Source organism: Protopterus annectens, chromosome 1.part0, assembly GCF_019279795.1.
Source record: "Protopterus annectens isolate FY-2018-M chromosome 1.part0, PAN1.0, whole genome shotgun sequence".
NCBI classification, from domain to species: domain Eukaryota; kingdom Metazoa; phylum Chordata; order Ceratodontiformes; family Protopteridae; genus Protopterus; species Protopterus annectens.
Genome location: NC_056725.1, coordinates 1,833,776,340 through 1,833,793,405, shown reverse-complemented (window position 1 = coordinate 1,833,793,405; position 17,066 = coordinate 1,833,776,340). Strand labels below are relative to the sequence as shown.

Here is a 17,066-nt window from a genome sequence, read left to right as displayed (position 1 = left end):
AACATAAGTCTAGTTTTGATAATTCAGTTTTCCTTAGGTTAATTAGAATTGGGGAGGCATAGAGAAGAGATGAGATGAGACGTGTTTGCACAATGGTTGCTTTTGTGGTACTAGTAAGATATTGCTTGTTTCTGTACAGTAAACTAATTTTTGTATGTACTTTCTTTATCGTCTGGGCAATATGAATATCAAATCTCATGTTGCTATCAATTTCTACCCCCAAACAGTTTGGTATGGGTTATTGGTGTAATTATGGTATTATTCACACATAAAATGGTGAAAGGGATGGGGGGAAGAGTGGTTCTTGTAGGATGGAAAAGCATGAGCTTGGTTTTATTAGAGTTTGGAATTAGTTGGGCACTAGTTAACCATGCGTCAACTTCTGAAAGTGATGCCGAGTTAAAAGTTGTAGCTGTTGTCAGGAATGAGCAGCACATATTAGTGTGGAGTCATCTGCATACTACATGACTGAAACATGTAAGGTTGAAGTGTGGAAGTTGTTAGTAAACAGTGAGAAAAGCAGGGGGCTTAGGATACAACCTTGAGGGACTCTTAGATTAACAGGTAGAAGACGGGAGAGAGTTTGTTGCCATTTAAATGCTTGTTGGCAACCAGTTAGGTAGTCTTTGAACCAGGCTAGAGAGGACTGGCTCAGGTTCAGTTCAGTGAGTACTGAAATAAGCTTAGTATGTGAGACCACGTCAAAGGCCTTTGACAGGTCAAGAAAGATGGTGGATAAAAACTTGCCAGTATTTCTGTGATGATTAACTGTGTTAGTAAAAGACATTACAGCAGATGTTGTGCTGTGGTGGGGATGAAATCCATGTTGGGTACTGAATAATAGTTTATTAGTGAGTAAGTAGTCCATGAGTTGAATGTGTAAACATCTCTCAAGGATCTTGGCTAAGGGTGATAGGATAGCAAGTGGTCGATAATCTGATAGCTCTGTTGAACTGCCATCTTTGTGTAAGGGAAATATGTGAGCGACTTTCCAAATCTCAGGGTCTGGGTGCTCAGATATAGATCTGTTAATAGGGATAGATACAGGGTAGGCAATTGCATCAGCAGCAATTCTAAGGTAGTCTGGTACAAGGGTAGTTTTTTTTAGTAGTTTTTTGATACTGTCAATTGAGACAGGTTGTAAGGAGAAGACATTGTTATTATTATGTGGTATAGGCTGAGATGGAGTGGGGGTAGCTGAAATTGTTGGCCAGAGCTAAAATAGTTTCAGTGAAGTATTTGTTGAATTGGGAGGCAATGCTATCTGAGTTGTTAGTAGTAGTTGGGGAGGCTGTACTGGTATTACCTGGGGACAGTATGTTGTTTATAGCTATCCAAAATTTTTGTGGGTTATTTTGCTATTTTATTTGGATGTTATAGTAGTAGTTTCACTTGTCCTGTTTGACAAGTCTCTTTGCCTTATTTCTAAGTTCATGGTATTCCTGTTTAGCAAATTGAGATCGAATTTTGTACCAATGTTCTCAGGCTTTGCTTCTCATTTTTAATAGGGATCTGGTTTCCTTGCTTATCCAAGGGACAAAGTTAGCTTTTATATATGTAGCTCTGGGTGGAACTAGTGTGTTCAAGATATAACAAATAGTTGTGTAGCTTTAAATGCTAACATCCAGCTACCAGAAATGCTACCTTGTGCTACAAATTCTCCTTGAAGTCACTCTGAAGAAAGACTTTATAGAGGCCAGAAGGCAATTCCTGGACTCTATGTTGTATACTAAGCATTCTGTGTCTGTGTAATCTAGATATTTTGCGTAGCGGGTGAGTTAAGTACTGTGATGGGGTGTATCTGAAAGGTATGAGGATATTACAATATTGTACATGGTAGTATGGCATGTAGTAGGAACGGGAGTTGTTGGGGAGTGTATGTGTGTTATCTTTTGGCTGTGGTATGTGGTACAATTGCAGGTATTGATGAGTATGCCATGTAAGGTAATGTGTACAAGTAGCATGATGTGTAAAGTATTGTAAGCATGAAGAGTGGTAGTGTGTGTATAAGGTTAATATTTGGGAGTGTGTCAGTATGAGAATGGGTGTGGTAGCCAGAGGGAGGAAGTGGTGTTATTGCCATTGGGGTGTGTCTCTATTGGCTTGTTGGGACGGGTGGGGTTAGTGGTTGGCTATAAGTTTAGGTGTAGTGGTCGCGGTTGGGAATTGGGGGTAGGGTAGGGGAGTGGAGTGAACCTGAGCTGAACAGGCAGAACCTGGCTATACCAAGCACAAAAAAAAAGTATCAGTAAGTGAGCAGGAAATGTCCAGTGTACTTTAACTTTAACTGCACTCTAGACCAAGATAGAAGCTGGAGTTGCTGCGCATGCAAGCAATCCAGTCTTGTAAGGTTAACTTTTGACAAGAAGCTGTCTGACCAGCCAAGTTTGTTCTCTTTGTTGGGAGAGAGAGGCTATATATCTACTGTTAGACTGGGGAACATGGGGAATTGCATTCCTGTTAGTGTGCATGCCACTACCTACTTTACAATAGTTTGGAGATGATATATGTATACAGCCAACAGACTCCAATAGGGAATGTAACCTACATTAATTATTTGAGTGCACTGCCCATTTAGTATGATTGTATAACATTGGGTCCTGTTCTTGACAGTGAAGCATGATTCTTTAAAAATCTACCATCCGGTACAGGTTCGGAACATTCTCTCCAATGAAAAAAGATGTTATAGTAACTGAAAAGAAAGTAACGGACTAGATATTATAGTCAAAAAGATAAACACAAAGAAGATCTGCCTAAAAATAGATAAATGTAATAGTACTTTCTTACATATGGCCCTAATGTTACAAAATGCTACATTAAGTCAAAGGTATAAAGCACATTCTACTGAAACGTGGTTATACAGTTTACACAACAATTGCAAAAGCCAAAATGTAGTCACTTAGCCTGTTATCCAAGATAGGTAGTTTAAACAAGGTATCAAACAGTTAGTGTTTTCCAGAATGTTACTGTAACAGTCGCAGACAAAAAAACACATGTTAAAGCAACAGTGCAAAGTCATAATACACATATTCAGCAGATTCAATTGAGCAGGAAGGCACTGACTAACTCCTGCTAATATGTAGCAATATCTTGGGTAAACATAAGGATGGCAAAACAGCAAGACTATAGGCATCCACACTACAGCTGTGCAGCATAGTTTTGGTCAGACGTGAAACAATAATCAAAGAACTATAGCTTCCAGGTAATAACAGGATGCTGAAGAACTAACAGCCATTCTGAAATATCAAGAACATACTATACAAGTCATGCTGTTTATTTGGAGTAGCTTAATTTTGTGTATAAGTACAATAATAATCTAAATCCCAGTACCACATAAAGAGTTAAATTTACACTTACTAGCATGCATTCTACTCCAGGGTATGCATGGATCTACTAGGACCTATGCAATTTGCTATATTTTTAAAAATGGCACCACTCTCAGTTGTACAATAACTTGCACCAGAATTCACTTAAAAGCAATACATAATTCAAAGTTCTTACATATTGCAATTTTTATATCACAACTTAGATAAGAGAGTGTACATTTTAAGAATTGTGCAAGTCTCTTTGTAATCTCTTAAGAGACTAGTTAATGTTAATTTCTCACCTGAGGCACTCTGCAATATCTCCAACAGTTTCGTGCATTCAACTTTCTTTTTGCTGATGAAGAAAAAAGAAAATCCTGATGAAGTACACTTCTCCATATCATTCTTACTCAGTCCTGAAAAATAGATCAGAACTATATATTAATTATTTATGCTTTAACAGTTTCATGTAAATACACATACAAGTGAAGGCATTACACATGCATTAAATCAGTTTAATGTAAATGTCTATTTTTGTGATGCAGTTTCAAGTGTAAATAACTGGCAATTGAGCTATTCTTTCTTTTTATATTAGTGTTATGCATGTCAAAATGTTCTCTTTAGTCTGGACCCCAGGACAGCTTGCCTGCATCTTTACTGCCATATCAGTATACTCACTGCAACTATTTTCAATAATGCAAGTCAATAATATACTTCAGTTTTCAGGGAAGCGTTGTTGGTACCAATGGACTATCATACATCACAAGCAAGACAAAATGCAACAGCATACCACCTGAGAGATGTCTCCATGTAATAAAGTCACATAGAGGTAATGGGCTTTAGATGCCTCTTTATGTACACTCCCCCATGGATATCTGCTAGCATGTGAATCTGAGAGCCTAGCATGTACCTCAACAGACATTAACTCACAACAGTGCTGCTTAGATGATAAAGATGGCTGTTAGATACTCAGTCTCACTGTAAGATATTTCTCTAGATTAATCTAGGCTTTCAATAACATAGCAGGAGTAGGAGTAAAACCTCTACGTTCACAAACAGGCTCAGATGTGTTTCATTCTAAGTCATGATTAGTAACACCAGCTTAATTTCTTAATGTTGACTCCATGAAAGTATCGTCTCTGATGATATAAGGCATACAATTGTGCATACTTCATACTTTTTGCATTTTCTTCTGCAATTTATAATAAATCCTGACAGTACTTGCAAAAAAGTGTTTCTCCTTTCTTTTTCTGCTTTATACAATGGTTAATTCTAAGTGTGATGGCAGTTTTTGATTTCCCCCTACAGTTATTCCAGCATTCACTCTAATCTGCTTACTGAAGCTTTCTGAGATAGAAACTCAGGTTGCAAGTCAACCATTCTAAAGTCTACTATCCTGGTTTTAATGACTTACATCAATGCATTTTTAGTAAAACAGTGTCAGATGGGATTTCATCATATATATTAACATTTTTAAGATGGCATAAGGCTGATGGGATTTCATCATACATATTAACTTCAGATGGCATAAGGCTATTGGACTGACATGTTTATTTAGTTGTTTATTTATATATGCACCTTTTCTTGACCTGTTTAATATGGCTTATGGCCTCTTTTCAGGGGAGACCTGAGGTGGTATTCATGTTAACTGGGGATATTTGGCCAGTGCACATGAGACATTTTACCATTCATTTTGACAAGTGCCATGGGATTTTTAACCTCCATTTCCCACCACAAGAAAATGCATTTTTGAATTCCTTTTCATGCTCACAATTGCTAAAGTTTTGCTAGGACGTTATAATGGTGGTATAAGAGGATGAAAATTCTATAACACTCCCTCTTTTACATGGAATAAATTAAAAAATAATGTATTAAGTACAAGTTCAAGAGCATTTTCTGATTCACTCTTGTGGTCACCAAATGAAGGCCAGATGGTATCCGTGATTGCCATTTCACTTGGAAAAAGTACAGTTACCATAATAAAGAAGTTACCACAATAGTAGATATCCTACTGATCACTGTTGCAGTATTCCAAACTGTCAGGTTATCTCACCAGATAAACAGGATGTCCATCTGGGGTACCAAATCTAAAACTTTACATAGAGCCATATGTCCAACATATGACGTAAGCTTGTGGGTGTAAGGGTACATAAGTGGATGTATGAGTGTAAAACCTCAGACGATCTCAAAGTGAAGTAGCCTGTAGACACTTGAAGAAAGTAGTGTAATTGGTCATCTAGGAGAGGAGAGGAGAAGGCAGAGGATGACTCCCCCTCAGTTCATGAAAAGAGGTAAGGAAAAGTAGAAATGTGGATGGAAAAATAAGTTATGTACTTACCATAACGTTCCATGTGAGTTGTTCATCTTGCCTTCATTCTTACACATGGGTTCAGAGCAGATCCCTCGGCTCCGAGTCGGCCACTTTCACAAGCTTGAGATTTTAGACTAACTCGAGGCTAAGTCCCTATCCCATGATGCTCTCTGCCTCACCTCAGATCTAGTTTGCTGACCCCAACATGTATAACATTATAAACACATATAAAATAGCCAAGAAAAAAACGTTCACCGCCAACCAACCTAGTAAATGCTCTGTAGCTAGGCTTTCTATAAATAAATGTCCACAATGATAGAAACGGAGCAAAAGCAGGAAAGTCTTGTATAAAAGCAGGAAAGTCTTGTATAAAAAAATCTATTTTTTTGGATGTGTATAGATTGATACATACATAATATATGCATATGGAATCCCATAGCACTTAATCCATAAAGATTTTTAGTTCAACAACATATTAAGGCACTGAATTCATTATTTACTAAGGCTCTGATTATATGCTTGTATTTGGTTCTGATATATAGTTATGCATGTATCTAGTGCTTTTATTATTAATATTATCAATATTATTATATTTTTTGTATAGTAGTTTTAAATATATCAAGTTTTTATAGTAATTATATATATGTATCAATAATGATTTTTAAATGTATGGTATTTCTTTAAAGTAGTAATTACTATGGAAGTCTGATTGGCTGTGAGTTTTTGAATTTAGTTATAAAAGCTTTTGTGAAGACTATACAATATGGATCTGATGAAGCTTTGTAAGCGAAAGCGCGCTCATCCGTTGTATTTGTTTTCTATTGGTGAATAAAATAGATTTTTTATATAAGACTTCCCTGCTTTTATACAAGACGTTCCTGCTTTTGCTCCGTTTCTATCATTGTGGACATTTATTTATAGAAAGCCTAGCTACGGAGCATTTACTAGGTTGGTTGGCGGTGAACGTTTTTTTCTTGGCTATTTTATTTGTGTTTTTTGCTGCTGCCACCTGGAGTGGTAATATGCAGACTAGTCTCCATGTGTTGAGCTTGACTATAACCCTGAAAAAGGTGATAGAGTAAATGAAGTTCTACAACGGATATTTTTTCAGTATTTGGATTGCACGAAAAGTGTTTCCTGGCAATGTGACTTGTCCTCTACCTCTGACGGCATCGAGAGTGCATCCGCTGATTTGGATAGAATGCAGAAAGCATTCGACGGACTGGAGAAAGATTTTTCACAACTTAAATGGCTCCAGACACAGAGATTACATTTTCAACATTGCCTGGATAAAAAAAATCATACCAAGGGGGCTATGGGTTTTCAACATGCCAAGCCAAGGAGCACATTATCCGGAACTGCTCACCCGTTGGCAGCAAATTAATTTAGAGGTGAGTCGGAAATATTTAGAGCTCCTTATAGACTTTTTCAAGCCTGAAGAGGCGCTTCTCATTGAAGCTATAAAAACTAAAAAACAATTTATTTTTGACAATTTCATGCATGCAATAGTACAACCATTGTTTGAGAGCTTGCTTGATGGTGTAGCAGCTCTGGAACGTAAACTTTTGCACCAGAAGAAGAACAAAATTCTGAGCGATACTAATGATTTTAAATTGGGTCATGTATTTATGTGGCCCAGACGTGGACAAAATTTGACTATTGAAAGTTCGGCTAATACTTTTGTACATCGTAATAATGCCTCTATTTTTAGGGACATTACTGAGCTGAAAAGTAATTTTGTTAATGCTGAAATTATAAGTAATGTGAATAATGATAATGTTGATCAGACTGTGTGTGTAGATGGATCTGCACCCTTGGTTTTAACGGATAGTGCTGTTGTTGAATTAGACAAACATTTAGGACATGGTGACATAGTACAAGTGAATGATAGAAATGTGGATCATGCTCAGGTGGTGGGCAATTTGTACCCTGAAGTACATATAATTAAGAATCAACCTGCTTCTAAAACTGATAATATGCAAGCAGTTGTGAGGCCTAAGACTTCACATAGTAATAGACCTATTGATAGTGCATCTAACACAGGGGAAGGATTTTCTTTTCCCCTCCCCGTCCGTACAGACAGGGGTCCGCGATGGACACGTTCAATGAGTCGCTGACAGAAAAGGAAATACTCAGGCGAGTATATGCCACACCAAACGTTAAAAAAGATGTGGGGGAAGAACAACAATCGTTAGTTTGTAATATCTCATCATATATACTTTCATCTGCAGAGGAGAGTTTATTGAATAAAGGGTTGAATTTCATACCCAAGAGTAATAGTAATCTTACAGACACTGTCACTGACTTAAAAATTTTTTGCAGGAATGTTATGCTGAAATTAATATATAAGCAGACATCATGTGATGAGAATATGCATGCTGAACAATCATTTAGGTTCAGGAATTTAAGTCATTATGTCCCATTGAACCACCCATTAGTTGATGCCTACTTGAAATTGACAGAGGAAGAATTATTTAAGTACTATGATGATAGGTTTCCATATAAAAGACACAATGGAGCAGATAATCTGAACTTGAGGGAAAGACAGAGTTTGAAACATCTGCAGTCAGAGACTTTCATCATAATAAGACCAGCTGACAAGGGAGGTAGAATAGTGATCATGGACATGGATAAGTATATAACTTCCATGAATAACCTCTTAGGAGATACATTTTATAAGATGAGTTCTAAGGAAGTAGCTCACTTCGTTATTCGACGTGTTGTGGACACCTTATTAGATATCTATCAGAGGGGTATAATAATGAAAGAAGGTTTTGATTACCTTATAGTTAAGAATCCCCTCATACCTCAGATTCATGGTCTCCCTAAAATTCATAAGAATATGTATGACCCACCTATGAGACCTATAGTTGCTGGAGGTGGATGGGTAACAGAGCATCTATCTGTTTATGTGGAAAAACATCTACGACCCATATTAGACAAGAGTGGACATGTTTTGAAAGATACAAAATCATTCCTTATAGACCTCTATGAGTGTTTGAGAAATGTTACAATTATGGAAGAACTTATTTTGGCCACATTAGACATACAGTCTTTATTTACTATTATTCCTAACAACATAGGTATTCAGTATATATCAGATTATTTAAAGAAAAATAGTGATCTTACTATAATACAGATAGATTTATTAACACATTTTTTAGAATTGGTCCTAGAAAACAACCTATTTATATTTCAAGATACCATCTATAGGCAACAAGATGGTGTAGCTATGGGAACCCCATGTGCTAATACATATGCAAATATGTTTTTGGCACATTGGGAAGAGACCATTTTGTTTAAGGTTGAAGAATTTAAGGAATATGTGATCTTTTACCGACGTTTTGTTGATGACCTTTTTATTTTATGGAAAGGAAGTGGAGATCAATTGGACACCTTATTCGTAAAAATGAATAATTTAACAGAATATTTAAAATTTACTATGAAGAGTTCTAGTTCCAGGATAGATAACCTGGACTTATATATAGAGAGGTTATCTAATGGACTATTTAATAATGGTGTATATCGTAAGTCACGCTATCGGAATAGTTTACTAATGAGATCTAGTATGCATCTGAATTATGTATTTAGGAATATAATTAAGGGCCAAGAAATGAGAGCCTCTAGATTGAACCCATCTGAGGTGGGTTTTATAGAGGAATTTGATAGTCTAAGACTGAAATTGTTGGATAGAGGATGCAAGGAAGATGAGACAGATAAGCATCTTGCATCAGCAGCCATTCTTAGAGATGACATAGCTGCACCATATTTTGGGCCAAGACTGAATTCACATAGCAATGAGATATTTCATAGAACATCTTTTGTTAAGATTCCAGCTTTCTATACCAGTGACATATTAGCTTTGAATAATATTATTTCTAAGAACTGGTCAATTTTGCAAGTTGACAAGGATATAAAGGAGATTGTGGGTGATCAACCACATTTTTTATACCAAAATAAGATGAATCTTAAGAGGATGCTCTGCTACCCAAGAAATAAGGAAGTATATTCTGGTGATGAACATACCAGACCATGTGGGCACTGTAACTTTTGTATGTATATAGATACCAGCAGGAGTTTTTTTCATCCTGACCTACATAGAGAATTTAAAACATTAGTTAAAGCTGACTGTATGACATCTAATCTTGTTTATCTGGCAGTATAAAAGCCCAAACAAGAACTGAAACAGTCGACTGAATACCAGGGTAAAAAATAAAATAAAATACTGTTCCAGTAAGGCAGTATGCGCACCAATGAAGATACACTTCTTCTAAGGAATAGTATCACCACTAAGTCAGTTCCACATAACAGTCCAACAAGGTAGCAGCAAAAAGACTTTTAATAAAACAAAGTATAAAAAAAGTTGAGCGCTTTCATCTACAATAAATAGACTTCATCAGAAGAAATCTCCATTTTGAAAAAAACAGCTCACCTCTTAAATCATTTTCTTAATTGCTGATGAATTAATTGCTGAACACAATTAACCCTATAACTGCTACCTCATCTCATAGTAAATGTTAATGTGGTTTAAATGTTATTCACAATTTAAAACAAATAAATCTCCCTTGCCTTGCCTACATACTTCCTATGTTGGTACAAGTTCTTCTCAAATAATTAACTTCTTCTTAAACAATTAAAAATAAACATAAACCCTCTTCCCTCTGTTATTCCAATTGTTTAAAAAATATGTATTTATGTAATCACTGTGTTCTCTATGTATGGACAAACTCAGTCCTACATACTACGTAAAATAACTTGTAAATGCAGAGAATACAGATGGTATGCTCATGCTACGTGACTTTTGTCCCAAAACTTTAAACTTTGCTATTTTCTAATATAGGCTTGATTGAGATGTATTCATTTAAACCAGGGGTGACAGTTGCATTAAGCTTTATTTGCCAACATACCTCTCTCTCCCCTAGTTTTTTCTTTATACTTCCACCTCTGACATTTGATTGCACTATTTCCAATATACCAAATACAAACTTTTCACAAGCCTTACTATTCATCAAATGCTTACATAATGCATTTTTCTCATCTCCCTTTCTGATGCAATAGTAGTGGTCGTATATTCTATTCCGAAGACATCTGTCTGTTTTTCCTACGTAGTAGCAAGTGCAGTGCGTACAGGTAGCTAAATATACTAAGTGGGATGTTCTACAATTCCCCTTTTTGAATTTTATATTTGTAGAATTTATATCCTGCAGTGTTAAGATGTTTCTACCATCAATGTACTTGCACTGATTGCAATTTCCACATTTTAGTGTGCCAATACTACTATCTTTACTTCTCAATCTAGTATTTTTTCTTTCAAATTCCATCTTTAAATTACTTGCATTACTATATACAAATTTGGGTCTATTACCCATTACTTCTAAAATATTTTTGTCAGCACTAAAAATGTTCCAATGTTTTTCCATTATAGTCTTAATGTCATTGATGTTGGACCCAAATTCTAAAATACATGCTCCGGTATATTTAGATACGTCAACCTGGTTCACTTTATTAAGAGCCATGGTGTCCACCTCTTTCATACCGAGAATAGCTGGATATTTTTTTATTTCTATTACTAATAATGTATTGCCTTAAATCTATAATCATACTATCTGGATATCCCCTAACTGCAAACATATTGCCTATAAGATCCAATTCCATAATTAATCAGATGTTTCAGAGGTCATTCTAGCTGCTCTTATGAATTGACCTTTAATAATACTTTTTTTCTGTTTGTAAGAGTGGCAACTGTTGAAGTGTAAATAAGAGTTGCTAAACGTCTCCTTTCTATGTATTTTTGAGGTGAATCTTTTATTCCCAACGGTTATCTGGGTGTCTAAGTAAGATATTGTCTTAGCATTCTTACTTGTGGTGAATCATAGGTACTCACTTCTGGTATTTAGGTATACCATAAATTCAGCTAGTTTCGCTTCACCCCCATTCCAAATCAAGAACAGGTCGTCCAGGAATCTGGTGTAAAGATCAATGTACTTCCACCATTCACTATTGAATATGTGTTCTTTCTCCCAATCAAGCAAAAATAAGTTTGCAAAGATGGGGGCGCAAGCCGCCCCCATTGCTACACCCTTACATTGCCTATAGTATTCACCTTCAAAGTACACATAGTTGTGGGTCAATACTATGTCTACGAATTCCAATGTTAGATTTTTCTTGTCCTGGTCTAAAGCTCCATATAATTCTATACTGTTGCTGAATCTATTTAAACCTTCCTCTATAGGAATGCTAGAAAACAAATCCACCACATCAATAGTCACCAGAATAATACCAGGCTTGCACAAATTGGGTGTCAGTCGTCTCAAAAAATCCCATGAGTCTTTTAATAAGTGGTTGACTCTATTGTAACTTGATTTCAACCATTTTTCCACTACTTTACCGAACAAAAAAGTTTTAGATTTATTTCCTGAAATGATCGGTCGGAAGGGAGGATCTAATAGGACTTCGTTTTTTTAAAATTCCAATTGGTATTGATTTAAATGATGAAAATGTTGAAGAGTGCAACAGAATGTTTAACAATTTTGGTATGGATTTTATGAAGTTCATAATTTCTTGCAATGACAAAAAAATATGTAAATTGTTAACCGAAGTGGAAGTTTTAAATGAGAAAATTACTAGTGATTTGCTTTTCGAAGAAATGGAGACTTTATATAATAGTCAGTTTGACTGGGTAGAAAAAATCATAGACAAACAGTATGACAGGAAGTGCAAGAAAATGCAGAGAGATAAGGAACAATATGCTAGAAAGGAAGCGTACAAGTGGGATTATAACAATAGAACCCCCCCTAATAACAACAATAGGGGAGACAGGAATGGAAATAAGCCACCTGTGGAAGATTATTACAGAAAACAGTCTGTTAATAATAAAAATATGCATTCCAACAGGGAGTTAGATTCACACCAGACAAGGAATGCTGATTTTTTAGGAGAGGAAGACAAGCAGTGGCAAACAGAAGGATGGAAGGACACAAGTGTTCACAGGTGGAGGGAGCACAAAGGAGGACATCCTTATGTCAGTTGGAGACAACCTGGAAGGAAGTTGGACAGAACATATTAAAGCACAATGAGGTACACTATAGCTTAGGAGAATATAATATTTTTAACTACACTAATATTGTCATTAAGAAAGAACATTTTGAACTGTTTGCTAAAGGGATGAAATTCATTCCAAACAAACAGTTCAATGTAGTAGGAAGTATAATAGATTTTAAAAAATATATAAGGAAACTGAATCTACAATTATTATTTAGGAATAAACCTCATAGTAACAACAGAGAGTTTTGTATTAAAAGCACCTATACCCCCCCACTGAACAATTTATTGGCTATATACGAGAAATTAGTTATAGATGAAATGTATGCATATTTCAATATTTGCAGGCGAAATAAGATGACATATAACCTCAATTACAAACAGTATAGGTTATTGGAAGATTTCAAAACTAACAACCAATTATGAATCATGAAGCCTGACAAAGGCGGGGGAACTGTGCTATATGACACTACTGAATACAACAACAAGATTAATATGATATTAATAAACTCAGGCAACTATGATATTTCATCTATTAATGAAGTCAATATAGGATATCACAAAATTGACTTATTTTTGGAAGACTTACTTATTGAAGAAAGGATAGATTCAGACCTATATAACTATTTAAAAGTAAAAGATCCTATCATCAGTACTATTGTTGGAATCCCCAAAGTACATAAAAACCTATTAGATCCTCCCTTCCGACCGATCATTTCAGGAAATAAATCTAAAACTTTTTTGTTCGGTAAAGTATATACTGTTGCTTTAGACCAGGACAAGAAAAATCTAACATTGGAATTCGTAGACATAGTATTGACCCACAACTATGTGTACTTTGAAGGAGAATACTATAGGCAATGTAAGGGTGTAGCAATGGGGGCGGCTTGCGCCCCCATCTTTGCAAACTTATTTCTGCTTGATTGGGAGAAAGAACACATATTCAATAGTGAATGGTGGAAGTACATTGATCTTTACACCAGATTCCTGGACGACCTGTTCTTGATTTGGAATGGGGGTGAAGCGAAACTAGCTGAATTTATGGTATACCTAAATACCAGAAGTGAGTACCTATGATTCACCACAAGTAAGAATGCTAAGACAATATCTTACTTAGACACCCAGATAACCATTGGGAATAAAAGATTCACCTCAAAAATACATAGAAAGGAGACGTTTAGCAACTTTTATTTACACTTCAACAGTTGCCACTCTTACAAACAGAAAAAAAGTATTATTAAAGGTCAATTCATAAGAGCAGCTAGAATGACCTCTGAAACATCTGATTTAATTATGGAATTGGATCTTATAGGCAATATGTTTGCAGTTGGGGGATATCCAGATAGTATGATTATAGATTTAAGGCAATACATTATTAGTAATAGAAATAAAAAATATCCAGCTATTCTCGGTATGAAAGAGGTGGACACCATGGCTCTTAATAAAGTGAACCAGGTTGACGTATCTAAATATACCGGAGCATGTATTTTAGAATTTGGGTCCAACATCAATGACATTAAGACTATAATGGAAAAACATTGGAACATTTTTAGTGCTGACAAAAATATTTTAGAAGTAATGGGTAACAGACCCAAATTTGTATACAGCAATGCAAGTAACTTAAAGATGGAATTTGAAAGAAAAAATACTAGAATGAGAAGTAAAGAAAGTAGTATTGGCACATTAAAATGTGGAAATTGTAACCAGTGCAAGTACATTGATGGTAGAAACACCGTAACACTGCAGGATATAAATTCTACAAATATAAAATTCAAAAAGGGGAATTGTAGAACATCCCACTTAGTATATTTAGCTACCTGTACGCACTGCACTTGCTACTACGTAGGAAAAACAGACAGATGTCTTCGCAACAGAATATATGACCATTACTATAGCATCAAAAAGGGAGATGAGAAAAATGCATTATGTAAGCATTTGATGAATAGTAAGGCTTGTGAAAAGTTTGTATTTGGTATATTGGAAATAGTGCAATCAAATGTCAGAGGTGGAAGTATAAAGAAAAAACTAGGGGAGAGAGAGGTATGGTGGCAAATAAAACTTAATGCAACTGTCACCCCTGGTTTAAATGAATACATCTCAATCAGGCCTATATTAGAAAATAACAAAGTTTAAAGTTTTGGGACAAAAGTTACGTAGCATGAGCATACCATCTGTATTCTCTGCATTTACAAGTTATTTTACGTAGTATGTAGGACTGAGTTTGTCCATACATAGAGAACACAGTGATTACATAAATACATATGTTTTAAACAATTGGAATAACAGAGGGTAGAGGGTTTATGTTTATTTTTAATTGTTTAAGAAGAAGTTAATTATTTGAGAAGAACTTGTACCAACATAGGAAGTATGTAGGCAAGGCAAGGGAGATTTATTTGTTTTAAATTGTGAATAACATTTAAACCACATTAACATTTACTATGAGATGAGGTAGCAGTTATAGGGTTAATTGTGTTCAGCAATTAATTCATCAGCAATTAAGAAAATGATTTAAGAGGTGTATGTATATAAAAGCTGTTTTTTCAAAATGGAGATTTGTTCTGATGAAGTCTATTTATTGTAGATGAAAGCGCTCAACGTTTTTTTATACTTTGTTTTATTAAAAGTCTTTTTGCTGCTACCTTGTTGGACTGTTATGTGGAACTGACTTAGTGGTGATACTATTCCTTAGAAGAAGTGTATCTTCATTGGTGCGCATACTGCCTTACTGGAACAGTATTTTATTTTATTTTTTACCCTGGTTATCTGGCAGTATGTCAGAACTGCTCTGCGTTCTATGTTGGAAAAACCAACAGACTCCTTCGGGATAGAATACGCGAACATGTGTACCATATTAGGAAACATCTGGTACACAATGCCCTAGCCAAACATATTATACAACATGATGACAGTCATACTTTTTTATTTAGAGCCCTGGAGGTCATTTCTCCCAGTATACGTGAAGGTGACATCAGAAATCATACTGAATTTAGGGAGACCAATTGGATCATAATGCTGAGAGCAGATAGAGGCATGGGACTTAACAAAAGGGCATCAATAAAACCATCATTGAGAAAACGTTGTAACATTAGATAGTTTAGGTAAGATGATTATAAGGTCCACTTCATGTGTCTCATATATTATGGGTTAATTTAACCTCAGAATGTCAGAACTGCTCCACTGTGTCCAATATTAGTATGCACATGGTTCTTTTGGATGTGTATAGATTGATACATACATGATATATGCATAATCCCATAGCACTTAATCCATAAAGATTTTTAGGTCAACAACATATTAAGGCACTGAATTCATTATTTATTTAGGCTCTGATTATATGCTTGTATTTGGTTCTGATATATAGTTATGCATGTATCTAGTGCCTTTATTATTAATATTATCAATATTATTACATTTTTTGTATAGTAGTTTTAAATATATCAAGTTTTTATAGTAATTATATATATGTATCAATAATGATTTTTAAATGTACGCTATTTCTTTAAAGTAGTAATTACTATGGAACTCTGATTGGCTGTGAGTTTCTGAATTTAGTTATAAAAGCTTTTGTGAAGACTATACAATATGGATCTGATAAAGCTTTGTAAGCGAAAGCGCGCTCATCCGTTGTATTTGTTTTCTATTGGAGAATAAAATAGATTTTTTTATATAAGACTTTCCTGCTTTTATACAAGACGTTCCTGCTTTTGCTCCGTTTCTATCATTGTGGACATAATAAACACATGAGCATCACTCCAGACACAGTAAGAAATACTACAACAAGATCCGCCAGACCACAAAAACTCTTGCTCGTTCTTCGAGCAGCCAGGAGGGGGAAGGCGGGTGTGAATGTAAGAATGAAGGCGAGACGAACAACTCACATGGAACATTATGGTAAGTACATAACTTCTTTATGTGAAGTTGTTCAATCTCGCCGTTCATTCTTACACATAGGTAACGTCCCAAGCACCATTCATCTTGGGTGGCTCATGGGAGTATATTCCTGAGGACAGTGGAACCAAAGGAAGACCTGTCCCTGGAGGCCCTATCTACTTTATAATGCGTAATGAAGGTATGAGGCTTAGACCAAGTGGCAGCATGTGTCGTGTCCAAAGGTAGCCTAGCCATATAAGCTGAAGAAGTAGAAACAGCCCTAGAGGAGTGCGCTTTCATGCTATGTTCTAATGGTTAATTCATGGAGGAATATGTGAATTTTATGCAATCAGTCAACCATTTGGAAAGAGTAACTTTTGATACTGGTAACACTTTTTTGGTGTCAGCATGAGAGACAAAAATTTGTTCTGATTTTCTAAATTCTTTTGTTCTGTCCAAATAGAATCTTAGTTGTCTGTGAACATCAAGTTTATGCAACATATACTCCAACTTGTTGGAATGGTTACTGAAGAAAGTTG

At 35.5% G+C, this 17,066-nt stretch overlaps 1 protein-coding gene across 1 annotated transcript in view; it reads right to left on the bottom strand.

Moving 5' to 3' along the window:
• The window catches only part of C7 (complement C7), a 708,293-nt gene that overhangs the window by 403,842 nt on the left and 287,385 nt on the right, over positions 1-17,066 (bottom strand). Inside the window, exon 9 of the mRNA XM_044069786.1 lies at positions 3,608-3,721. Coding sequence (XP_043925721.1) covers positions 3,608-3,721 — 114 coding nt within the window. The remainder of the gene's footprint in view (positions 1-3,607; positions 3,722-17,066) is intronic.